A 27,823-nucleotide genomic window follows, 5' to 3' on the forward strand; every position below is an offset into this window, starting at 1 on the left:
AATAATTTCTCATGGCAGTAAACAATTTCTCTCACAAAGCAAAGATTCAGAAATGTAGGAGAGTCCTCCAAACGCAGAATCCCCTCCGCAACCCAGTGGCCCAACGTGACCAACAGAGACATTGTGTGTGTTTAGTGTGTTCGTGAGGAGAGCATTGATTCAGAGACAGAAAGATGGAAAAGGAGAGCTGAGAAAATTGAGGAGAAAACAGAGGAAGTGGAAAACAAGAGGAGGAGACAGGGCCGGATAAAAAGGTGTCCGCTTTCAGTCAGGAGAAATGAGACTAAGTTTTATAAGGACAAGCAGTCAGCAGAAAAAGCATGGCCCCGTTGCTCGTGGTAACGGTGGATGGGCTGAATCAGAGGAGATGGAGGTGATGGAAATGTGGAAGCACAAGGAGGGGAGGAGGAGAGAAATGCAACACAAACAGCCTCTGGCATTTGATCATTGAAAGACCAAGTCACAGATCCTTCTTAAAGCTTATAGAGATTATGGTTGAAATAAAAATATATATATATTAAATGTACGTCTTGTCACATTAAGCGACCAAAAACAAATCGGATTTTGAATATATATTAGAAAACCTTTTATTTTCTGTTTACATCATCTCTAGACATGGACTGTGTGAGTGTGGTTGATCATGTTTTTATTGTCATGTTTGATATGATTTCCCTGACTCAGCACACGGCAAGAGCTCATGTGACAATCAGCGTCAGTGCAGCCATGCACAATATGCTTGTGTAATCTGACTCAGTCTCAAAGCAGCCAGCCCTCTTATTCATTTCAGTCATTCACTAAACAGTGATAAACATAATGCTCTGCCATCCACACCATTGTTAGCATTGTTAGCATTTAGAAAACATCTGCAATAATAGCTTAAATGGTCCTATTTGTCCTCAAAGCTAACAATGAAATGCTTAATGATGGCTCTGTAATGTTAGCTTGAGCTTCATGATTATGTAACTGCATAATTTTCCACCACTGATGCTGCCACTGAAAATGCATCATCAATAGCACGCATTAACTCTCGGAACAAAATTTAGACAATTGGGTCAACACTCAACACCAGCAGCTTTTGATTATTAGCCATGGATAACGCTATCACTTCCTGTAATAAGCTAAGTAGTTTTTTTCAATAATTAAACATTCCAAAAAAAACTTACATGACTATTTCAAACTCATATTGAAAACAGTTTTCACACTTTTTAGATACCATCTATCATTTAGCTCATAAGACATCAATTACATAACTGGAATGCACATGTGGAGTTGGCTCACATATTCTCCTCCTTTTCAACCAGTTTAAGTTTCAGAGCTCCTCAAAACATGTGTGTGAAGTTTCTTGTTCTAAATCCACTCTGATCCTGTATTTGATCATGTCTATAAACCTCTCTATTTCAGCCCTGCTCAGAACAGGCTGTTTCTGTGTCTGTACCTTTAAATATGTAAATGAGCTGTGTCTGACCACGCCCCCTCTCTGGAAGGGTTTTCTCGCTCCATGCTCAATTGTTTAGAGTAAGTAGGCAGACACAGAGGGCAGAACAAACACCTAGCTGTGGGAGTGTCACCCACCTGGGGGAGGGGTTACTGCCCTTTGTGATGTCATAAAGGAAACATTTCCAAACGGCCTGTTTGAGCACACATTTTCAGAAAAGTGGAGCAGGCAGAAGACAGAGAGGATGGATTGTTCTCATCATTGAGGTGCTTGTAGACAGACTAAGGACACTTATTAGTGTTAAAACAAAAACATGGTGAAGTGTATTTTACATAACATGTGACCTGTAAGCCATTAGCAACTTTTCAGCATTATTTGCTTCTTTTTTTTTTTTTGGTCTTGGGAAAAGCAGGGCAAGTCTTTAGCACGGGACTGTGGGCTCAAGGGACCAATAAGTTAAAGGAAGATGTTAAAAACAGCGTAGAGAGGCAGAGGCTCTTTCCTTATCACACACTGTATGAAACACTGGAGGAAAAACAACAGCGGTGCAGTGACTTTGGCTCTCAATATGAGCAGACATTAATATATTCATGAGTTGCTGCTGCAATCATGCTTATATGAATGGCTTTTTGATTTACCAGCATAGCACGGCTTCGCTGCAATGATGAGATGTGCATTTTTAAGTGTGAATGTATCGTCTCCGGCCGGAATTGCTGTTTCTACTAGGGAGAAGAGCTGTAGGCCTCGGGGTTCTCTGAGGACAAAACATTCCTCAAACAAAAGACAAGTTAGCTGGGTCCAATTCTCCATTTGCATGTCAGCTGTCAAATCTTTTATGATTGGCAGCACTCGAGCGACATGAACACTCTTCCTCAATATATCAGGGAAAGGATGAGCGGGACTTTAAAAAAGAATCCAGCGGGGGAGGTGGAGGAGAAGACATATGGCGTCTTACTGCTGTTTCCGAGCTCCTGATTCTTCTCTGACATGCACATCACTCCCCTTCCTTTCTCTTGTGATCTTACCAAACCTCTAAGAAAACTGAACATAGACCCAGGACAGCAAGTGAGCCACAGAGAGAATGAAAGACTAATACCCTCAACATTTTGCCCTGGGAGGGTCTAGTTAAGACAAACAGCGAATCTAATGTCAGATCAGACGAGGACTGGCAGATGACAAGATGCATTGTACATTCTGGGAAACATGTTTCCAAAATGTCATGACGCAAAATGAAGAGGAAAACCAGAGAGTTGTCAGAAAGTTCTCTGACAATGATTTGCTGTGCGTCTGCAGTCTAGCGCAATAGATTTAAAATAAAACAACTGTGATGTTTGAGTGTTAGATTTCATCCTCAGTTGTGATTCCCAAAGACGTCAGTGCTGGTTGAAAGCTGCGTTCATTCGTTTGAAATTGCAAATGGGTTTTAAGTAGCATGTCCCATGACATGAGCATCAGCCAGTGGGGGCAGCAAACACAAAAGAGCAACTTGTGTAACTTGCACTCACAGAAACTGAGCTCCCATAGTAAACAACGCTGCATAGATTAGTGCAACACAGTCACATCACAGTCATGATGAAGTCACACCATATGTCTTTATATTTACTGTGAATTAATTAGTGTCATTATGGTTTCTCCTCGCTGTGCTGACATAGTGGCATTGTGACAAATGGAACTGTGCCACTAGAGTAAAGCTCCAGGTCTGAATTACGTGAACACACAGAAGTGAAGCCTTTAGGCACATTGTAGATTCAATACCTCCGGGGTAAAGAATTAGTATGACATAACTTGTGCAATACTCAAGCCACAATGGGAAGTTCTGTGGGAATGCAGCAAGTTAAAAGTGGAATACACGACCACACAGAGAGGCTGGTTATAAAAAAAGGTCAATCCGAGCTGCAAAATTAGCATGTGCACAATTTGACCAAACTTTTAGCCAACTATGAAATCTCACTCACAGCCTGTGTCATCTGTTAATCATCTCGCTGAAACGAACTGCTCACTTTACATCATGCAGCTTATTACATAACAAAAAAATCATATGCTACAAAATGATGATGAAGAAATTATTACGCTGATTTAAAAAGAATGAATTTCTTCTGCTCAACAAATAGTTTTTTTAGCTGTGCAATCTGAGGACTGATGGGTGCCCTGTGCACAGCCGTGCGACTCATGCAGCCGTGTGATCTGTTTAAGGTTACTTCATGTGCTAGATTCAGTTTTGCAGATTTATCAATGCAGACAGTTTTTAGCCTCCTTTCCACTTTTCCCTGTTGTTTTTCTATCCTTTTTTTCTCTTCCCATAGTTAACCCAGACAACGTCAAATTAACCAGCTTTCTTTCTGCGGACTGATATGATTGCAGTTGCTCCTCCAGAGTCTGTGATTTCGAGCCTCGTCCCTAACAACAGCCTGCTCTTCAGAGAAGCGGTTTGTTCCTCTCAACAACTCCCTGCTTTCGAGGAATAGAAGACTGTTGCTATGGGTAATTAGCCAATCAGAATCACGTTTTTATTACAACCATATAATAAAGTGTAATAGTGATGGATTCCCTGGTTACGTCCTTGCATTATGAGGATTCTGTTTTGTTTCTCTCTCTCTCTCTCTCTTCATATTAAAAGCACATCAGAGTACCTTTATTCGAGACCCTGCAGACCAACATGTGTTTCATCAAAAATCTGTGTGTGAAAAGAGGATCTCATTAAATGAAAGGCTACTGCTAAAAAAACAAAACAGGCACACATTAATAGAAAATGGTTCACGTCCAATGTGCTGAATGGGTAATGTTTATCTACCCTAACCTGAAATCTAAAATAAATGTGTCTATGCATTGAATATTTTTGACAGTGGTTTGGAAACAAATTGTGGTCGAATTTCAGGCTGCCAAAAGTGTGCTTTTTTCACTTGAAACCTATTGCATACATAAACGTTGACACAACGTAATAAGGCCATTCAGCTGAGTAGGTGTTTTACTGTCTCCGGACCGGTCTGGATTTTAATAAAAGCCCCTTAAACAGAAAAGATTTAACGGTGGCTGCAGAACACTTCTGGCAAAGCATCTCACAGGAGAATGCCAAGTGTTTGGTTTCATCTGTGGGTAACAATCTGACTGCTACAAAACCAAGAACATTAGATAAAACCACTTTATTTTAAGTTGTTAATTTTCTTTCTGTTCCTTTAATGCTCTCTGACGCAGTTTTGAACACCCTTTAATTAGTGCTGAAAGTCTGCACTTTAAACTAATTTATATTAAGTTTTCATTTCAAACCAATGAGCTTGAGGACAAAGCCAATACACACCCACACTCAGACTGCATTGAATACTGCTGCAGTCTAGGTTTGGCCCAAGGTAATTGTGCCTCTCCAATCAGTGCATGCTGGTGTGCTGTAATCAGCCTGGGTGTGGTTAAGATGTCAGTAACTGTGTCACCTGCTGTCGAGATGGCTGAAATCCAGCAGATTGAACTCTCGGTTGTCCTGAGAGTGGTAGATTGTGTCAACGTCCTGAGCAGAGAAAACAGGGCGAGAGAGAAGATACGAAAGATGAGAAAACAGAGAGTAACGGTAAACAGAACAGACAAAACAAAAGAGGACAAAGAGTGGAGTATGAACAAGAAAACACAACAAACAGGAGTGTTTTCGTAAAGCCTGCACATTGTTCCTCACCCACTGCACTTCTTCTTTGCAGCCAATTCCATTGTAGTCACAAAGAGCTGCATAGGTCTCAGAAAAACCTCCTGAAAGACAGAGAGAAGGCAACAAATCAATCCAGACCAGACCATAACAGTTCAGAAATAACAAGGAAGAAGGAATGAAGCAGGGAAGAGGATGTTTAAAGGGATGTGGAGAACGAGTGTGGGCTGAGATGAAAGAAAAAAATCAGGGAAGAAACGAGTAACAGATAGTCAGCAGAGAGAGAGAGAGAGAGAGAGAGAGAGAGAGAGAGAGAGAGAGAGAGAGAGAGAGAGAGAGAGAGAGAGAGAGAGAGAGGTGAGATGAAAGTATTGCACCATGAAACAGCTCTTCTTGTAGATTAATGGGATTACTAGCAGAAAGAGAGTGATTCCAGCAACTTTGGTCTTCTGACCCACTTAAAGATTAGTCTCCAAAATGATTTGGTGTGAGTCAGTGTAACGGACTCTGACTCAACTGTACCGATGTCTGTTTGCTGACATGTTGGCAGAAACATAGCAGACTTACCGCACGTTTTCTGGGGATCTACTGAGGATTCAGTGTTGGGTGAAAACTTGTGACTTCCATCAGTCAGGTCTCCCTCTGCTCGACAAATAGGAGGACTGAAATAAAAGGAGGAAGAGAGGAGGTTCAAACGGGAGAAGAGTCAACCATCAACAACTTAAAGCTGTTCCAAGCCGTGGTTGAGCTTAAAGGAAGATGTGTGATATTTTAAACATAAAAACAGCAGAAATCCTGTATATCCAGTATATCCTGTAAATGTCTCTCTGAGTCATGACTGTCTACAATGAGAGAGAAGTGTGAGTCCCGCCAGCTACTGTTGTCGGATACTTGTTAACATCATGTTTACATGGCGTCCCGGCCTTGTGTACAAAGTTGTTTTAGTCATGGACTAGAGAATTGAAGAATAACATACTCACGGCTTATTTGGATGTCACATATGTGTTTTTAGATGGCGGTCATTCTGTGTCAATTTATGTGCAATATGAAGACATGAGTTAACCAAAGTGCGCTAACATTAGCCTGCACAACACAACAATGCAGGACACAGACAATTGCAGCTCGAGCAAAGGACATTTTTGTCCGCCGCTCGCTCTTAATGGCGCTTAGTTATGGTGCGTTCTAATTCATAAGTCCTTCGTGCGAATGCGAATGGAGAGGGGTTAGAGATGTGTTGCAGGAGCACAGCTGAAACAGATGAGACGGGCAGAATGATAGTTATGCCATCACTAAACAAAATGGACTAATAACAATTTTGAACGGCTTACAGGATCATTGATTCGATCAGATTTCCATCTTTGTTCTGAATGTCCCTGCTTGGGGAAGAGATGTGATGCAAAGACGCTGCTTAAAGTGGAATGAATATTTAAGTGCTGACGTTCTGATAACAGCAGGAAGTTGTTGTAGTTTTGCCTGCTGACATGGCCACCTTATAAACAAGATCAGCTTTTGCAGCAGTACTGTTAACAAATAGTTCATGTTTGTAATAAAACTACATACAATAACAGCAGGCAATATACAGTAAGCATTGCAGGAGAGAAGGGGAGAGGGTCTGTGGAGGAGTTTAGGAACGTGATGCTAACTCATAGTCAGCAGCAGAAGCAGCTGTCTCGATTTAGCCTGAGGGGTGGCCCACAGTGTCAGCCTTTGAAAACCAATGCACTAACAGAATAAAAGTCACCAGATCACCAAAGTGGACAGACCTGACAGACTGACAGTAAAAGCCTCAGAGCCACTCTGCTGGCATGACTGATAATGTATCGTCTTTAATATCTATATTTTCAGGATGGCCACTTTATTTGATTTCAGATGAAAGCAATGTTTGATTAGAATAACTCTGATCCCAATTACTGCAGGGGGGGAATAAAGATGGTAAATATTAAGCTTCTCCTCCCTTGGCTGCTACCTCTGAAGCGCCCTTTAGCAAGGCACTGAACTCCCAGCTGCATTAAGTGGAGCTGTTCAGAGCCCAAGGGACAGGATATTGGTGCAAGGACGAGTACAAACCTCCCATTCCCTGCAAAGAATCCTCCTGCAGGTTCTAAATATATATATATTTTCAGACAGCTTAATGAACGAGGCTACCAGAAGGGTCTTAACAAGATTCAGAACCAGATTTAGCCTCTGTATAAAAAACAAAGGACAGTTGCATAATATTTTTTCAATATGACAACATAATCTTATCTGCGTTGGCAGGACGCTAGCTTGTAGCTAACTTGTTTATCGTTTGTTATTGCCAAGGGTGGAACAAAATATCAATACTCATGTGGAACAATAATCAAATTGCTGCTGCAAAATGTTAATATTTGAATTGAAAAAAAAAAAACAGAAACAACAATCAGCGTTCTAAACTGATTTTGTGAGCTGCCGAACTGACTCACCGCCGCGTCATGTCTACTTCATGTTTCCTCACGGTGGCACTTCTGACATAAACGAGAGCACCGTGAAGATGACAGCAGGATAAAAGAAGAAGACAGCGGTATAACTTCATGCAGCGGCAAAAAGAAGTTCAAGGATGAAGCATGATAGAAGGTGAAACTGACACCAAATTGCAGTGAACCGATAAATTAATCCTGCACTTTTTTGGGGAATTTTGTATTTGCATATCAGTACTTCAAATATCGAGATGTGTGATAGTCTATAGGCAATATATAAATGATCCCACAATCCCTGTATCATCATATTATCCTTATCATGGGCCATGTACCATGTGCGGTACTGTCCCGGATATATTACCATACCGTTCTATTCCATACAGTACAGAGCTGGTCGTATATTATCGAATCATATATCATATCACATCATATTGAATCATCATCACATCAACGACAAAACTAGAGCCCGACCGATATTAGATTTTTAGGGCCGATATCGATATTAGGAAGTGAAAAAAATCTGTTACCAATATATCGCTCAATATCTTTCTTAGGTCGCTAAAGATAGATAGATATAGATATCCCTCAAATGCAGTTATCATACACATGTGCTAATGATATATAATGAAGACAAGATGGTAACTCAAATGGAAAGTAACTGCGCATGTACATGCATCAACGCTTGACACTCTGGAGAGTGATAATGATGTAATCAATACAGCACACTCTGCTGGTGACAGCCAGAAAGAGAACTGCTAGCGGGATACAATGAAACTCAAATGAAATGTTATTTGACTAGTAATATCAGAGCATATCTGTGATACAATTAGCCAATACCAAGAGTCACTTGCTATGCTAAAATCAGCTGATAATAGCGGGTGGCCGATTAACTGGTCAGGCTCTAAAACTGCTTGTGCCATTCACTTGGAACAACGGTAAACTGTAGCCCTGTGATAATGTCTGATGCTGCTGCTTGTATTACATGAAAACAGATAAATATTCCCAGGCTTAAAGGTTGCTCTACTTCAAATATCTCTTTGATAAAAACTGTCCAGTAAGCAGAAAAGACAACAGACTGGGATCACAAAGTAAATACTGTTTTTGTACATAATACTGGGCTGTACCTGCTTTGGCTTTTTGATAGGATTACAACACTATACTGTTTCATTCTACACACAGACAGACAGACACACACACACACACACACACACACACACACACACACACACACACACACACTATCCTTAATCCCATTTGTCAAGAAATCATACATAACACCTAACCACATCCATGACCTTAATCCCCACCTTATCTCCACAATCATCATCCGCCAGTGGAGCCTGTGTATGTGAACGTTGTCCTGATACTATCTGCATTATGTACTCTGATACAGCGGCACCAATCAGTTACAAGGCTGCACAATAAACCCGCAACAATGGTCCTCCATCTACACACCCTATCTCCAGCAGACAAACACACACATACACAGTCTTTATTCTCTTTAAATGTTCTCACTGGAAGCAATCATCCGCTTTGGCCCTAATGGAAAAGAGCCATTCGGAGAGATGATAGAGTGCGGTGATAGCCTTGTGTAGGTCAATTGTCGGAGCACGGTCAATCCCACTGCTCTTACAAATTGAAGATGAGACCCGAGAGAGAGAGAGGAGGATAAACTCTGTTGGCTTTTCTGCTCACCCATACATTCACATGACCGTGGGACAAACATGTCCAGGGTTTGACTTAAACTCTTATCAGGCTTTTCTTTCGCCCGTGTCGTCCTTAGAGAATGCAAAGGACGAACTACTGCGGAAGAATGGCTTTTTGACTAGAGGCCGGAGTCTATCGCTCCATAAGTGTCTGTGTGTTCTGTTACTCGATGCTTATTCTAAATAAGCTGCTTTAAAAAGGAAAAAAAAAGGCAACACAATGCCTTCAGGTAACAGCCTACTCAGTGTCAGATGGCTGATTTAATCCTGGTGATTGCTGGGTGTTAAAGTCTACCCTGACACAGAAATGGGTTGGATGCAAACTACTACAGCAATACGAGAATGCGTTTGGCTGCTGAGGAGGAAAGCTGCCCCAAAGTGAAGCTGCCAACTTGCCAACGCACTGTCGAGTGTTGTTAACATCGGCCAACTCGTCTTCGCTCCTCAGCACACACAACAACTAAACAAAAGACTTGTTTCTCTGCTAGAGGGGAGGCTGCTGGGAGATGCTTACGCATAAATGGAGTTGTTGAAGACTCGGGAGAGGGCATAGTTGATGTGGCTGACCACGTGATCCAGCTGGTCCTGGGTCTGCAATCTTAGGGAATAGGTAGTCTTGTCCGTATCGATGATAACCTGTAAATAGACACGGCAGTTTGTCAATAGTGGTGCGTTATGCAGTTGTTAAATCCAAAGGTAAAGAGTTCAAATTCAGCTGTCACCTGGTATTCTTGATAGGTGTTCATTGCTCGGATTTCCAAGAAGTTGAAGGTGACCTCCACCTGAAAACATCAGTAACATGTTACTGCATCAACTTTACTGTTCTGTCTGCTTTGTGTTAAGATCACAATGAAGTCACAGCTGAGAACTGGGAAAGCAGAAACATCACATTAAAAAAAAAAAATCAGATTGGGTCAAACACTTGAGCTGTCCGAACATCATAAATATTTGAATCAAATCCTGAGGATGGAGAAAATGAAGACTAACAGTGAACTTATTACTCTGTTTGTTGTAAACATCAAACACTGAGTACTGAGAAACCTGTTTTTTATTGAGTATTCACAACTGTTTGGATTAGCACCGTTTCTTTTCCAACTATTTGCTTGTTCACGTCTTATCTAGCTACTGACAGAGTAGGTAAACAACCCATGGGAGCTATAAAGCTGTAATTTATTTTAAGGTACTGCATGTTCAAATGAGGAAGAGCTGACATCTAATGCTAGCCACGTTAATGCTCCATGGGTCTTATGGACCTGCAGACCTCTTGCTGACAGTGAGAAGCTAATGCTGAGCCTAGAAGAGAAAATCATTCCTGAACTTTTTGTCAAACTTTCTGCTCACGGTGATTTGGTAGATGGTGAATTAAGTTGACTTTATGGATAGAATATTATAAAAGCTGTTTTTAGGAGCTGTCTAACATTCAAACTGTTATAAGATAACTTCTGTTGTTACTTGAGAGTGCATGAAAAATGATGGAATTGTTCCAAATTGTTTCCGATCAGATGGAAGAGATCAACTCAAATCTGAAGGCAGAAACTACAATAAGCTTGTCTTATAAGATGAAGTTAGTAGGGTTGTTACTACTCCAGAATTTTAAACTTAGATATGATACTAGCAAGAATCAAATGATATCAAAACCTGTCTGGATACCACAGCAACTAAATGTAAGTCCTCAGCCCTTAATAGTGGGAGAAAAAACTGGGCACATTGTTTAAATTCTGCAAATACATTGCCAACTTATTTGCACAATTTAGACAGTGCTCTCTCTCTTTGGCTCATTGCAGCTTTGGTTTAATAATGTGACTGAAGATCTGCAGTTGTTTTAAAGCTTCAGCACTTTGGCATTCAAAGGATCATTAAATAACAAAAGATAGTCTTTTGAAACAGGTGGTATCGAAAAGTATGGAACAGACGATTTGGGAAATACATTTATTCATGCAGAGGGGTGGGGTGTTGGAATCAAGAGTGGTCTTTATTTTTGCATCAAACTCTTGCCAAGAAAGAATGAGGACAAGAAGTGTGTTTCCCAAAAAGTCAAACTATTGCTTCACTAACTTCATTCCCCCTGCCACCTCGTCGTCTCCATTGTAATGGTTGTCATCACTCTTATCACTCTACAACATCACCACAGCCATCATTGTCATGTCCTCACTCCTGCTCTGAAAGTCTGCTACTTTCTTTGTCACATCTCTTGCGATTTCACCGTGAGATCAAAGCTGGCAAGTGAAAGCCGTAAAAATTCCACTGAGAGCGTGGGGGAACATTTACCTTGGTGGGCACTTTGACAGCGAAGAGATACAGCCTCCATGTTGCCAGGACCTGAGGGGAGAACACATTCATTTTTTTTTTTGTCACAAAGCAGGAAATGCAAAATGCTAATCACAGCAAAAAATAGCATGGCACAAACACCCCATAAAGAGAGCAAATCATCTCTGCGGCTCATCCTAGCGGCTCGTAAGTCATGCTAAGCACTCCAGACATTAGCCAGCTAATGACGATAGCGCGTGTGAGCATGTGTTGTGTAAAGACATATGATTGGGAGAATGGGAGTCGGATGACAGTCCGATTCATTGGGCTAAGTTGTGTTGATGGAACTAAGTAGCACTTATTCCACAGATGCTTCATTGTGTCAGAGAGGAAACTAATGGAGAGATAACGGGGAGGATGAGGACAAAGAAGACAAGAAGGGAGCGCAAGAAAAAAAAAAGGTGTGCATATGCCAAAAGAAAGGAATTACCATTTAAAAGTGTCTGGGGTGAAGTAAGAGAAGGAAGAAATGTGAATAAATTCAGATGTGCCTATGTAATTAATCTCATTCATAATTCAAATGTCTATCATTAGCATACCTTGTGCATGCATTGTGCATCTCTATCTCTCCCCACCTCTTCCTCTAAGTCTGGGCCACACTTTCCTTTTGCACTTTTTCAGCCAGCTTTCAAACTCCAATCTCATCCTGCCCATATTTCCAACCCTTGCATCCTGTCATTCCTCTGATTTCTCTCTTCATCGCCATGGAAATCTGTTCCTTTTCCCCGTCTTCTTCCTTAATCCCTAATCCCCCCCCCCACACACACATCTCCCGTGAGCCAGGGTTCCCTGTCTGGTTTTGCTCCCGCCTTAACACCTCTCTCCATCTCCTCCTGCCCTCGCCCTGCCTCCCTACCCCCCCCCCCCCCCCCTGCTTTCTCTCAATTCCCCTGTCTCCTTTCCCCGTTTCAGTTTTTTCTATTCTTTTTCTGCTCTGTCGCTTTCAATTCCTCAAGGCCTCCCTGTGCTGAATGGCTAATGGCGCCCTGCTGAGTGGTGTCGAGAGGAAGAAAGAAAATGAAACGTACAAAGACAGAAAGAGAGACAGAGAGAGAGGAAGAGGGAGTGATAGCGGAGGCGATTGGAAGGACAGAGACACCAGATTTCCCTCCTGATAATGAAGTCTTCAGATACCACACCAACTCCTGGCAAAGCTGGCCTCGCAGATCAGCCCTGCGCCTTAACTATACAGACATCCATAACAGACTCCCGCAGAGGCACGACAGGGGAGAGGGAGAGGAATGAAAACAAGGGACTAAAAAAGAAGAGACAGAATGATACCACCACCAAGGGAAAGAAAAAAAATAAAAAATCGCCGCACTAAGCTGGTGGAAGGGCCTTCGCTGAGGATTGTTAGTCCAATCACAGCTCTTTGACAAGTTTGAAAACTCTGTTATATAAAACTAGAAAGGAGCGGGGGATGTGTGATGGGACCTTGAGGCACACTGGAAGAGGAAAAGGAGAGAAAAAAAAAGAGAGTTGAGTGAGAAATATACTGTGAGAAAAATGAAAGTCGGAAACATCTCCTCCCTTCAAAAAGCTGACAGAAGGGCGCATCATGTCAACAGAGGCATCAATAATGCAGGTTCTCTGACAGGTGCCAATTAGATCGTCTGATGCTGAACAAGGCCTCTTGCATATGTTGCTCCTCTCTTTATATCATTTATAGCCTTGTTCACTATTATTAGCAGTGGTGCAACGGATCAGAATAGTCACGGGTCAGACAGGGTCACAGATTTTTGTCACAGATAGGAGAGATATTTATAACATAACTTTTCTACTCCTCAGCTAATCATGATGACTCAAAATGTGCAACTGCACTGCAAATCATAACGCATCTCCACGATTCAAAGCCTGAGTAACGTTACCCATCTGTTACTGCAGGGGGGCTTTGTAGTCCCACTGATTGCTTGCTGTTTCAACCTAACTTTCAGTCTACCTATCGACAAGTTAACAGCTGGTTTTAAGTCTCTTGACAAACTGTTACGTAGCACTTATCCTTAAAAAATTCAGCCCCTGTACAGCATATGCCGATCAAGACCTTTTTCAAATCAGGCGGTAGACATGTTAAGTTCTGCTGTAAAAACTGGCTTTTTTTGAACGGGGTGTGTATGCAACTTCTGATGCTTTTGCAGTTGGCCTCAAGCCATGATGATAGTTGTTTCCAGACCAGACAGTTCTGGGGACTTTTTGGAGGAGGAACTATCCACTAGGGAGTTCCCTGAGAGCTACACAGCCTGAGGATGTTTTCTTCTGTCTACATTCGCACCGCCATGGTACCTACTCTGAAGCAGGAGCTAAAAAGGTTCCTTGAAACGGGGTTCTAGGAACTTAAATAGTTCCTGTGGGGCAAGTGCAGCAGAGCGGGACAGAATAAGTGATATCTATTTGATATAAATGATATTTTGGATACAAGGTTTGAGCTTGAGCGTGTCATTGCAGCAACATCTCCCTTCACTCTCAGAAATATGTCTCACTACGACCACTCAATTCCCTATTTTATCTTTGATTTTTAAGTTGTGCTTAAATGGTTTCTGTCCCAAGTTTCACAGATGTCTAAATGGAACAGATGTGTTGAGATTTAAGATCAACTCAGCTGTCTATAATGGCCACATAACAGCTCATGCTCCACTTGCTACACAAAGCCTATTCATGCACGGATTAGATAAACAAACTGCAGTTAGTGTGTGCCATGTGTAACAATGGGAAAATCTACTTATTTGTCATTACAGAGTCTGAACGAGCACAAATGGAGGACTGAACATGTCAATGCTTTCACCATGTTAGATTAAAGTAGCGGTATCAAGTTAGCCAAATCAAACTGGTGGTAAGCCAGCATCTGAACTCTGCCAAGAATAGATTTTTGAGGATTCAAATACCTCTCTTTAGAGAGCAGGGATTTGGTCTCTTACTGTTCCTAAAGAGCAACAGACAGACGAGTCCGTCAGTCTATAACTGATTTAGTGTTAACATTCAATATCGATCTTGAAAGGAAACCTTGTATTCTGTAGTAGACGCTAAAAGGGTGACTGTCTGTGAGCTGTCAAGACGGACATGTTGGATTTATACAGCTCTACATGTCTGACATAACTTATTTGGTTTAAAATTAAACAGAGGTTCAATTCACTTCAACAAATTCTTTTTTTTTTTTTTTGGCGAGACTTCTGCTGGAAAAAATCTGATACGATTTTTTATTACTCCAAATCAGAAGTCAAAAATAAGTGGTTCTCCAGCCTCATGCTGGAGGGAGTGTGGAGTGGTCTCGGCAGACTGTGAACATGTTTTTTTGGTCTTGTCCACGTCTTGAGCCCTTCTGGAAAGATGTGAAACTATTAATCGCAGAGACTCTGAACATTACACTGGATTTCTCTTTCACATCCCTCTACCTCGGGAAAATTCCAGAAGGTCTTGGTAAAAAGGACATATACCTTTTAAAGATTCTTATGGTGGCAAGTAAAAAAGCGATTACTAAATGTTGGCTTCAGAGGAACCCTGCTACCATGAGACTTCTGAAGAACATTGTGAATTCCATCAGCTTTATGGAAAAAATGCCTTTTGTCCTGCGACTTCAAAAGGAGAAGGGAGAAGAATATTGGAGAAAGTGGGATTTATACAAAGATAAAGACTTGTAAATATATATTTTTTCATTAGAATGTACCATCCATTATGTACTGTACTTGTGCCTTTTACATTCTTGTATTTGATCTTATTCATACTGTCTACTGCCCAAGTCCTCACTTGTTCTGTGTTTTTTTGTGAAACAAAAATGAAAAATAAAGTATAAAAAAATAATAATAATTAAACAGAGGTGGACTTCATAATCAGTTCATTATTTTTGGATGTACAGTTCAGAATGTATATTTAAATATCCAGGTAATTAGTGATCATTACTAAATGAAAATGTAGGGAACTAGTGTGGTTTTCTAGATAGAGGTTAAGTTTGTACCTCACTTTAAGTGTGATCAATAGGAAGTACTTTTGCCCTGAGATTTTTAATAAGAATAAAACATAATTACAAAGATCTAATCATAAAAATTCATGCCTATTATCTATTTTGCAGTATTTTTTTTGATCCCCTTGACAATCCTGGCTCATACACGGCACATGAATAACTATCTAAAAATGACTGAGGTTTTTCTTAAGTAGACAAAATTATTTCCTTTGGAGGCCAAATTGATAAATTATCCAGCACTTTATTTTAATTGGCATAAAATCCTGAGCTTAAGCCAAAGCCCATTAGCTATAACCTAGTTTTTTTTTCTCCTCATGTGGAATTCTGGGAATTTTCTTTTCAGCAGATCAATCGGAAATCCAAATCCAAAAAGCCCCACAGAGATTCGATTTCCGCCCTGGAAATCCTCATGAGACATGATGGTCAAATGTTTTGACCTGGTCAGCCGAGGACACGACAGGTGACGATCAGACAAAGTGATGAGCAAGGGAGGAGAGGGAAGGACTAGGAGGAAGATGATGGGATGTCTCTATACAGAGGTGCCCTTGCTGTGGCTGCACACTGTCAGAATCTGCAGTTCAAAGAATCAACCAGCTGTTTAGCCCCTGAAGGCAGAGCAGGAATGTGTGTCATACAGAGGGAGTGTGTGTACAGTACAGCATGAAAACAACTAATGTATCTCTTTGTGGACGTGTGTGTGTTTGCATGCACACGCGGCTGAAAGGGGCAGAGGGCGGGGGCTTATATTAATCATAAGCTGCTAGGCTCTGGGTCTCGCACTTCAAACGAGATGGTGCAAATCAAAGTGTGTCTCTGGGTTGCGTGTGTGTGCGGTGTTGTGTGCGGTGTGTGTGCGTGTGCGTGTTGCAGCGCTGCCTCAGAGGGTACAAGCCAAGGATCAGTGCCAGATTTGGCCGCCTGCGGATATTTCTGGCTCAACCACAAGGGCATTTTAAACACACATATACACACAGCAGGAAATCAGAAACATACATTCCGATACATCGGACATGCAAGTACAACACACAAACTTTGTTTTTCCCTGTATGATATTGTTATAAGCTAAACTGGCTTTGGACTACACTCTCCTGTCACTCTCTAGATGTCACACACACACACACACACACACACACACACACACACACACACACACACACACACACACACACACACACACACACACACACACACACACACACACACACACACACACACACACACACACACACACACACACACACACACACACACACACACACACACACACACACACACACACACACACACACACACACACACACACACACACACACACACACACGTTAACCCAGCATCACAAGAACACAACCCTGCCATCAGTCAATCTGTCAGCTTACACGTGCGTGTGTGTGTGGGTGACAGACTGGGGTTTGAAAGCACAGATGCCCCAGGTCCTGCTCTATAAGTGGACTTTGGAGTGGCTGAAAGAGAGAGAGAAAGGGATGGAGGGGAAAAAAGGAGAGCACAAAAACACATCCTGTTCCAGATTTTCTCATAAAAACTGAATCCAAAACATCTAAATCAAAGAGATGGCAGGGGAAGCGCTCTGATGGATAATGAGTAAAGTGTTGTAGAGTTCCAGAGACAGAAGATAGGAAAGGGATGGAGGACGTAAGATGAAAAATGGTGGTGGAAGAGTGGGTAAGATTGGGTGAAAGGGCTGAGAGGAAACAACAGAATGAGAAAATAAAAAGTAAAAAGTGTGCAAATGTGAGAGTGGGGGGAAGAAAATGAGTGAGTGTGGGAGAGGCCAAATGGATGAGGGGACAGAGGAGACGGGTTGATGCGGGAGGATGAGGACAATGAGAGCGAGGGAGAAAAGGGAGAGAGGGAAATGAATAGGATGGAGAGATAAAACAGAGGCGGAGATACTTTGAGTTTCCTCTTAGCCCTGAAATACACATACACACACACACACACACACACACACACACACACACACACACACACACACACACACACACACACACACACACACACACACACACACACACACACACACACACACACACACACACACACACACACACACACACACACACACACACACACACACACACACACACACACACACACACACACACACACACACACACACACACTTCACTCTACTCATGGGGGAAGAGGGAAGGTCAGCAGTCACACTTCAGAGCCTCTCCGCCATAGGCTACCAACATGTGTTATGATAATCAAAAGAAAGCACAGTCCTAATTACAGCACTGAGCGCTCGCCACGCACCGTCAGATTCTAAATCCCAGACACTCGCAGAGAAAATGACTCCGAGCTGAGCCTCTCACAGCGAAAAGCTATGAAAGGGAAAAAGTGGATGATGCAGTGGTAATGTTCGCCATTACACAAGCATATTACTAAAAAAAAAAAAAAAAAAAAAAATGGAAGTGTTGTTGAGAGGCTGGAAGAATTTGATTTTGCTGCTAGCGCCATCCGTCTGCTTTGCTGCTTTTGTATTCAGCTTTTTCGTCGCAGTCCAACGCACAGCTGGAGTCCCTGCAACAAAGTGTCATCTGAACTAAAAAGCGAGGCCCAGTTTCACCATTTCTGAATACATAATTTCATTATGTAATTCAGTGAATGCGTTATGCTTCTTACTTTGTTTACCACCAAGCCACATCTTGGTTGCTCAAAACTCAAGTAGTTCAAAGGAGTGATAAAAAAAAAAAAAAAAAAAAGGCTCAATTTTAGCTTTGTGATCATGTATTCATTGTCCTGCAGGCTCCGCCGTCTAAAACAGGCACACTGACGACTAAAAAAAAAAACAACGTTGGAATATAAACTGGGACAGTGAGAGTAAAAACATCCTCCTTCCCTCAATCGCTTCCTTCTGGTTTCCTTTTAGTGTTGGCATTTTGGACTGTGACTGTCTTTGCTAGAGGCTTAGAAGACCCAAACTCTGCAAGGGGCCGTAAGTATTTTAGCTCTTTGTGCTGTTTACAAAAAAGGATTTAAAAAAAAATTTCATCCATCAATGCAAGACGAGTAACTCTTACATCTTCCGTTTCGGACATATGTGTGAGACAGAACTCATGACTGTGAAGATCAAAAGATCCTGCACCATCAATCAGCCAACACATTATTTATCACACACACTGACACAACTGTAGGACAAACATAAAGCCAAAGTAGAGATGTACACGTTATACATGTGTATGACGCTGTGTGCTGAATCCAATAGGGATGTAACTGTGTTATGTAACAGATAAGTTTAAAAAAAGTGTTATATATGATAAATGATCTTGCCTTTTTTTACCGCCTTACACCGAGGTTACATCATTTCCTGTTTAGATTACAAACCATCTTAAATTTTCTAAAGCAAGCAAAAGTTACTGCTGCTAGGCTGTAAGGTTAGGGGAGTGAATGAAAACAGATGAGAGCACGATCAGCAGTGAGAAAAAGTCTTGCATTGAACGGTTACACCCCTAGAGGCAAACCCTGAAAAGTAGCTGAATCAATGTCTGCAACATCCGGGGGGATAGGACGCACTTTTAATACCTTTTGTTTCAGCAAAAGGTTAGCTGCGTCTTATGCACCGGTACTATTCTGGTTTTTAAAGTAATTCTAACTTCTGGGTTACTTTATGAAAGATGTGTCTATGGATCAGGCATTTATTTTCCAGGTATGAACAGATAAAGTTCCATAACTGAATGAAATCAAAAAATGATCTCAGTACATCATCAGACATGACGGAATTAGCTATGTTAAAGTGCTGGCTTCTCTGACAACAACGCAGCAGACAGTATGCCCTCTTCCTAAGCTTCGATTCTGGTCCTGAATAGTCTATTTTTGTTTTCGCCCCTCGGTTTAAAAAAGGTAACCAGCAGAACCAACAGATGTTGCCGCGATGGAAGCGGGCAAAGGAACTGGTTGATATAACTGATTCTACCCGACCTCTCTGTATTTTTTTTAGCCCCACATATCTCGCCCCCATGACAAGAAACGTGGTATAACCAGGATGAATATTGGAGATGCTTTTGAAAAATGGAGAGAGGTTAGAACGCAGGGTTTCAAGACTTCTGAAGAGCTGGTGTATTACTGAAGCTTCTGTGTCCACAACATGGCAATCTAGTGCATGAACGTAGACTCTAGGGAGGAGGGGCAGGGGCGAGGGGGAGACAGCTCTCTCCAATCTCTTTGAACTGCAGCTCCCATTTTTAAACACTACATTTCAGAGTTACATATTGCTCCTTTACGTAGTGTTTCTTCAATCAATAGGTCATGAAGCTGACTTTATTTATTGATTCATACATTTTTTTAAAAGATGAGGAAAAAAAAGCCACATTTATTTATTTTTTGAAGTCTTCTGAAGGGTTAAAGGAAACTGCAGTGTGCTGGCTTCATGGGCTGCACAATGAAGGAGATATCTGGAAGATCCAGGTAATTTAGTCCATCTGTTTTGGATTTATGCCACTCTAAGCAGCTTTCATAAGAATAAACAGGCCCCTGCATCCAACACTGAATCCAGGCCTTTTCCATCCAGGAGGCTTGTGCCTATTTCGTTTTCAATATGTGAGCCTCTATTTGTCCAGCAGGATTTCTATTTAAATATTCTGAGTCTTCAAACTCCAGTTATATACCAAGGATTACATCATCGGGGACATTCTGAAGATTAAGGAGCTCCCTGCACAGAAACTAGAAAGTGTTTTACAGGATGACAAGTGCTACTCACGATGAGTAACTCAACGTGATGTGTCAAATCTCAGTGCCACTTCAACGTCAGTGGTCTTATTTAAACACTCTAACAGTGAAAGTTTGGACTAACAACCTCTAAAATACCTCGGGGTCTGGACAAATCAGTTAGGCAGTGATGTTGTGAACACCAGACAGATCCCTTAATAACAGAAGCAATTTAACAATCCCAAAGAGGGAGCGAAAATTCAATAATTAAAAAAGATACCGAACAAAAAGATTGAAAACACCAGTTCATTCAAACAAAGATAAAATACCCAGAGGAGTACAACAAAGAAACTGGAGAGAAAAAATGAAGTGCACAAATGAAAAGAAAAAACACTGAAGAAGCAGAAACAAAAAAAAAAAAACAAGGACAAACAGGTGAAAGTGAATGAGATGGGGTTGGACACACATGGATGGAAGAAGTCACAAAGTGAGAAGAAGATAATGATTAACTATCAACATGAAGCAGAGTTGAAAACACAATGAGCTTAAAACTGCATATATCTGCTTATTTAGTCCCAACACGCTCAGTTAGCTGTTATACATCCACATTATTAAGTGACAACTGCAACATTTTAAAGTTAAGCTGGTTCTATTTGCAAGGTTTAGCACACAAACAACAACAAGTGGCTCTCAGGGGGGCTCTTTACAGTCTGTCCATGAAAACCTCCAAAGACCATAAAAAAGCAACACAGAGCAGAGTACAGAGAAGAAAGGAGTAGCGGTCCTAGGATGAAGAGTTAGTCTGGTAAGTGGTTATGGTAGTACTACTGAAACATTCATTCAAACAACTGTGTAGAACACGAGTACATCTTGTTGGTTTGCAGGGCTGCATTTAGCTGTCATTTTTGTTCGTGGCTATTCTGCCTTTTTTGTGTGTGTCTTCAGAGAACTCAAAGTTGGCTGCCACTGGGGCTGGGGTGGGGCTGTGTCTCAGGCCTGCTGCCACACTGCCATAATGCTCTACTACCTGCACAGTGCACATACGGCATCTCATAGCGTTGACAGGTTTTACAGTGTTTTGATCTTGAATATTGTGATAAAGTTGTATGTAGGCTGTTTCATGTTAAACTCACATATAACCATTTTACCGGAGCAATGCTGAACCAACACAGGACATTAACCTGCAAGAAGAGCTGAACGCTGGTGGTGCTAGCAATGAAGATGTGCTAGCAGTGCTAGCGGGAAGATCCCCAGATATTACCCAAGTAAAGGCTCATAAATATACATCCAGTTTATCCACAAGTCGATTAAAATTGACTGAAAGAATTGATTTGATTTGCGTCTGGTACCAATAAAGTAGAAAGTAGTAAAGTAAATAAATAGGCTTGTCCATAAATGACTTGAAGTGATTTATGTAAAGAATGAAAGCAACTTTAAATGAATTGCTGAACATAAATCATTGTTACAGACCACTTCCACCAACTTTCTAAGTAGCAGCCCTGCCGTGGAAATCCTGAAACAGACACACCCACCGAGCAGGCAACCACACTCAGATCTTCAAACTCTGCACCGCTAACTCAACCTCAAATCTCAGCCCGACTCGAGTCTCACGAGTGGGACTTCCGTGTAATCCTAAGAATCTAAGTGGAAGTAAGTGTCTGAAGCACCCGAGTGTGCTCTGGACTGTCAAACTGTGGCAATCTCAGCCAGTAATAGGCACATTATTAGGTGGCGAGCGAGGGAACCGTGGAGTCCACTGAGGAGAAAGCGGAGAGGCTGATCGCGATAAATAAGTAGCGGAAGAACCAAATCGGCAACTGGGGCATCACAACACAGCAGAGATTTCCTCCCCTCCTCCCCTCCTCCCCGGATTCGCTTTCCTCTTGTGGGGTGCCCTCGCCTCGTCTTCCATCACACCCAGCCGCCCACTCCTCCTCCCATCTCTCTCCCTCTCACAGCCTTTGAAGATGCTTTGTTTTCCTACTTGCGTCTAATCTTCAAATAGGGTGATCTAATAATGGCCGTGAGAGTGTGTACGCAGGCAACTTCTGATGCACTGAACCGTGCGCGCTTGTGTGGATGCCTCCTGCACACGTCAAGCTGTATGCATGATTTTTGTGTGTCTGTGTACATTTATGTGTGTTTGTGCATGTCTGCCTTACTGGAAAACACACATGGCGATGCTCCCCAATGCATTGCCCAGGGTGCCGTTTGGATGTCATGCTGGGCCCTCCCTGTGTCTGTCTGAGATATGGGGGGGGTTAGGGGGACACAACCCTATGTGTGTGTGTGTGTGTGTGTGTGTGTGTGTCACAGCATGATGGCTGGTGCAGTCAACACACACAGACAGTTGGATACCAGCAGTCTCTGCAGGGAAAAGGGGGGCGGGGTAAAGGAGCAAGATGTAGAACAAAGACTTTCATAAAGTTAACACAAAATTGAAATGAAATGCTACAAAAAAAAAAAAAAAAAAAAAAAAAAAAAAAACTTATTTTAACGTGATAAACAAACCAAAAGGAACCGAGACGAAAGCCTTTGATCCTGTTCAGTTTGTACCTGCTGAATCTGTGTGAGCCGTGACATGTGTGGATCCACATGAAAGGGAGGATAAAGGTGCAGGGATGCCTCACACAAACCTTCAGATTTCAAAAACAATATTCCACCTCTGTATTAGTGAGCAACCCTAAAATATTCCACTTTCTCTAAGTACCGTGTAAGACGTTTTCAAGCATGAGTGAATATCGTGTCCACAATACCTAGAGACTGAAACAAACACTCTATTTACAAACTCCCTCATCTGTTCACCCTTACTACATCCAAACAAATTCATCCATTAGAGTGAAAAGATTGCCTTTTAGAGGGGGAGACCTTGACAACGAGCTAGAATGAATGCTAACATCCATCTCGTCTGTCTTCCCTTGGAAGAATTTGGAGCAGCAGCAGCAGCAGCAGCAGCAGCAGCCAAGGCCCATTTGGATAGTAAAAAAAAAAAACTCTCATAAGGCAAGAGATCTAATTGAATTGCCTCTGATGGAAAGAAGAGCTCAATACCCTTTTACAGGTTGGAGTCAAGATGGAGGGAAGAGGGAAGGGCAGAAAGGGGAGAGTCAAAGGGAGACAAAGTGAGAGGCGAGCGGTGTGGTGGCGCTGAAAGGGGGGAAGGAGGGTGATGACGGGGTGGAGGATAATTGGGATGGACAGATAAGGAGGGAGGGAGGGAGGAAACAAAGAGACCAGATGACAAAAATAGAGGGGGGGGGGGGGTGGTTATGATGGAGATGGATGGAGGCGAGGGTAGGGAGGAGGACTAATAGCAGAGACGGAGAACCGAAACAAGTACTGATTAATAGTTTTGATTGGCTTATCAGCGTGTCCTTTTTCTGGTCCTCAGGGGCGGAAATGGGCTCGCACAGAGAAGTGAGAAACTGATCAGTCATTAATGTGGCTGACAGTTTGAAGATTTCTCAATAACAGAGGTGGCCTTGGCTCGCACACACTCCTTTAACTCATCACAGGCTGCCCACACACCCTCTGGCACACACACACACACACACAGCCTTCTTCTTCAAAGGAAAAAACAACAATAACTGATGCCCCTGAACGTACACCATGTCAGGCTTACACACACACAGCAAACTCTCGCCTGTGGCATTAAGGCCATCCTGCCACATCTAATAAACTTTAAGGATGGACTCAGTGGGCCATGGCAGGGTGTCCACTCTGCTCTTCTTAGGCAGCATCTGTCTTAAGCCTGATTCTCAACACGTCTGCCTGTTGTGTGTCTCAGGATGCGTAATCCGTGACTTCTTATGGCTCTTTCAATTTGTCCCAATTAACGTCCATCGATTGCCCATTTTGCCTGCGAGGAGCCGTCGCCTGTCTGCTTCATATTCAGCACCTCGCACAGTAAGACACTTTCACTTTAACAATGGATATCTCTTTCAGATGACCTGGTGTGACAGCAGACAGGGGGGGGGGGGAGGGGGGAGGGGGGAGGGGAGGGGTGTGTGTGTGTGTGCGAGGGTGTTGGCGTCTCTCACCAGAATTCTGTCCTCTGTTTTGCCGCTCCTCATGTCCTGCTTGATGGCTCGCACAAACTTAATGGCCTGCTTGTCCAGCACCTTCCTGATGCTCTCTGAGGGGAGAAAAGGGGGAGAAAACAGGAGAGTTAATTACATAACGTAAACACATAACAGAATGAAAAGCACTGCCCTCAGATGCACTCAGGAAAGCTGTAAAAAGCTTTTAACGGAGAAACTAATAAATTCAAATATGCAGCTGGGAAATAAATGGAAGGAGAACCCTGACTGGAGGGATGCACTGACTCTTTTCATCCCTTTATACCTCACTGCAGGGCTCAAGGATGGGTTGTTCCCTTATGTGTAAGGTAACATGATGTCACTATAAATGACCTGCTAACCTGAAAAAATATAGATTATTTTACGGAAGCAAATTAACACAGTTTAAAAAGGCATAATGGTGAAAAGATGGAAAATAACGGTTGATAGAAAAGATGAATATTAAGCACAAGGGGTTACAGTGGAAACAAAACGCCCTTGACAGTCTAGTGCAACTTTGTAAAAGTGAAATTACTGAATTTTATAACAGCGGTGACTGAAAAGAGGATTTTATTGGACAAGGCTGACACCCAATCTGCTTAATAAGGTCAGTAACTTTGCTAAAGAAGCATATTGGATCTATAACAGCCATGTTTGAATACCTGTGGGAGAGTTTGGAGTGAGACAGCCCCCTCCTCCACCACCATCATTTCCACACCAAGAACAGTTGGTTCTGACACATGGTCTTTTTCAGCAGAGAGAATAAAAAGGTCAAGGATGAATTGTCAGGCACAACATTTTAGCCCACACGGACATGAAGTGATCAGAAAAGGTTCGTACAGTTCTAATAGAATAAGGGAAAATTCTGCTGCTGATACCATACAAGCAGATGGATTGACAAATAGGCAGATCTGAAACAATTTGTGGGTCAATTGTTTATTCAAACGTCAGCAAGTTAACGCAACTATTTCGATTGTTTACTGATCATTTAAAGCTGCCGTTAGAAGGCATTTACTGGTGATTCAATACACTGAAATGAATACTGATGCCTCTTTCTGACCTGCAAAAGCAAAACAGACCATCAGGGAGATTTCAGATTCATCATTTCAAGATTCATCATTTCTTCATAATTGTTTTATATTCCTTTCACCCCTGCCGTGGGGAAAGTGTTAGACGAGCAAAATATCAACATCCTGCATAAAGAGAATTTTCAAATTTCTTTCCATGCCAAATTTTCATTGTGGGTGCACTTTAGAAATATGAAACACAAAAGGATAAGATAGGTATGGAGCTCCTGAAGTCCCAAAAAGCGCACAAGATTTGTTTTTTTTTTACTTTTTGGTACTTCAGGGGCTCCATACATAAGGATTCTTTGAATTTGATTGGACATTATATGTTCGTAGTAGGGGTGGGAATCATCAGTAGGGAGGCCCCATAATATGATTTTATCACGATACCTGAATCACGATACGATATTATTGCGATTTCAAACGTTTTCAGATATGCTGAGAATTGCAACCATGTAGAAGGCTGCATGAACTTCACAACCTGAACTGTTAGTATTTCAGTCTGATCACACTTAACCGAACACAAATACATACAACTGCAGTAATTTTCAAGAATGCAACTTGTTCAAAATGAATTGTGCAACCCCTTCAAGCATATTTGCTATTAATATAATAGAAATATCGATACTTTGTGGCCATGAGACGATACAATATCTGCACGCAAAATATTGTGATACTTAGCTGTATACATTTTTACCCCCATGTCAAAAAGTCGCCAAAATCTGCTCAACCAAAAAGTTCCTCACAGGAGCTTTGAGTTTGTTTTATGCAAAAATGGAAATAATGTAGCGTGATCTGCCTGAGACTTTTACATGTTTGCTGTAATTATTGGTCAAATGTTTTAGGAAACTGGACATCTTTGGGTGTTTGAAAGCTGATTGGACAGGCAAGCAACTTGAAACCTCCTGGTTAACGAGAAAATCTTTCCAGGTTTTGGGTAGAGCACCTCTTCATATAGCTGCTTTTCAACTGTGCAGATGTGAAGATGGAGAGAAGTGGGGTTTACCAGAACTCTCATCTATGCTTGAGGCTCGAGCCCACAGCCCCCACTCAGGTATCCACACTATAACAGATATGGCAGGTCACACTAAAGATAAAAACTAAACTAAACGTCTGCAGCCTAGTTGAAATGTGCATAATGAAGAAGATATCTCTAGATTGGCAATATCGTTTTCTATCCATCTTGAGTCCAATGTGCAAAGTTAAATGAGAGGAGCGCTCATTTCATTCAGTACTGTGCAGCCAGCAGGATTTCACTGGCCACACAAACCTTAGACACTTAATGCTGGGTGTTCTTAACTTCGTCACCCACCAGTAACCTTGCGCTGTTATAGTTACTTCTGGTCGTAAAGTAACTGTTCTTTGATTTATGGCAGTAGGAGGTGACTTTGCTTGGAAGTTGTCATAAAGCATTGAATCAGAATCTTGGCTATCTGAAAGCTTTTGTTTCATATAAATTGTACATGGACATGAGCTCGTATATTGCTTTTCTAGTCTTCAGACTCCACAAAGCACTTTTACACCGCAGGTCACACCTACACATTCACACACTGATGGTAGAGGTTGCTATGCAAGGTGACCATCAGAAGTAACCAATCCCAGTCATACACGTCTTGCTCAAGGACACATCGGACATGTTGCTGTAGTCGCTGCGACTCTACCAACTGAGCCACAGCCGCCCCAATATCTGCCATGCAAAACAACCTACAGTATTTGAATATAGCTGTGTATAAGAATAGTTCCCGGTATCGCAGTAAAATCCCCGCTGAGGTAATGATGATGCCGTCAATGTGATTTATCTTTGATTTCCAGATTAAGGACAGAATGGTAGCTTCTTTTTAAGGACAGCCACACAGGGATAACAGTCACAGAAACATGAAGACAGTTACAAAGACACAAACATGAGGACAGAAAACAACACACACACACACAAACACATGTATCCTCTAGCTGAAAAAGACTCTTAACTGGGCTATTTTTAGCCTCAGAGAAAGAAAATGACAGCCTGTTCTCCTCTCAATGGAACCGACCACTAGATGCAGGGCTGCCTTCTTTAGGGGCCTCTGCTCCACCTCAGCACACAACTGAACCCGCTGAGGCTCACTGATCCGCACCGGAGTCCTCCCCCATTTACATCTTCTCCTCCACAACCACCAGCATAATGCAACCTGCTCTTCGCAAACAGAATGTCAACCTATATCCTCAGACTGTGAAAACACGCACATATGCCTGCAAGCTTTGTGTGATATTCACTTTTCAGGCTAAATGGGAGCCCACCAGATGGAGAAACAGTGCGTCATGCTGTGTCACAATCTCCTAACTCCCTCACTCAAGATTCTCACTTTCCACATCCAAAAACAACTACGAAGTCTGCTCTCTAACACTTGAGCGAGCAGCGGTAGATGCAGGGAATACGGAGGAGGCAGGGATGGGGTGGAGGCAGGGCGCAGGTCACGCCGTCAGATCGAAGGGATTATCAGCCGAAGACAAACAGAGAGTTATTGACATTAAGCTCGGTAAGACGCAATCGTTTAAACCTTTTAACACAGTCTGTGATCACCCCCCCC

General features: G+C 42.1%; 1 protein-coding gene across 3 annotated transcripts in view; it reads right to left on the minus strand.

The window, feature by feature from the left end:
• The window catches only part of carmil3 (capping protein regulator and myosin 1 linker 3), a 97,652-nt gene that overhangs the window by 68,525 nt on the left and 1,304 nt on the right, over positions 1-27,823 (minus strand). For all 3 annotated transcript variants that reach the window (XM_065953752.1, XM_065953751.1, XM_065953753.1), the window contains exons 2-8: positions 24,172-24,266; positions 11,473-11,523; positions 9,927-9,986; positions 9,719-9,840; positions 5,631-5,725; positions 5,097-5,167; positions 4,861-4,934 (exon numbers count right to left, since the gene is read on the minus strand). In XM_065953752.1, the coding sequence (XP_065809824.1) occupies positions 4,861-4,934; positions 5,097-5,167; positions 5,631-5,725; positions 9,719-9,840; positions 9,927-9,986; positions 11,473-11,523; positions 24,172-24,266 (568 nt within the window). The remainder of the gene's footprint in view (positions 1-4,860; positions 4,935-5,096; positions 5,168-5,630; positions 5,726-9,718; positions 9,841-9,926; positions 9,987-11,472; positions 11,524-24,171; positions 24,267-27,823) is intronic.

The sequence above is a fragment of the Labrus bergylta genome, chromosome 4, assembly GCF_963930695.1.
Source record: "Labrus bergylta chromosome 4, fLabBer1.1, whole genome shotgun sequence".
Lineage (NCBI taxonomy): Eukaryota > Metazoa > Chordata > Actinopteri > Labriformes > Labridae > Labrus > Labrus bergylta.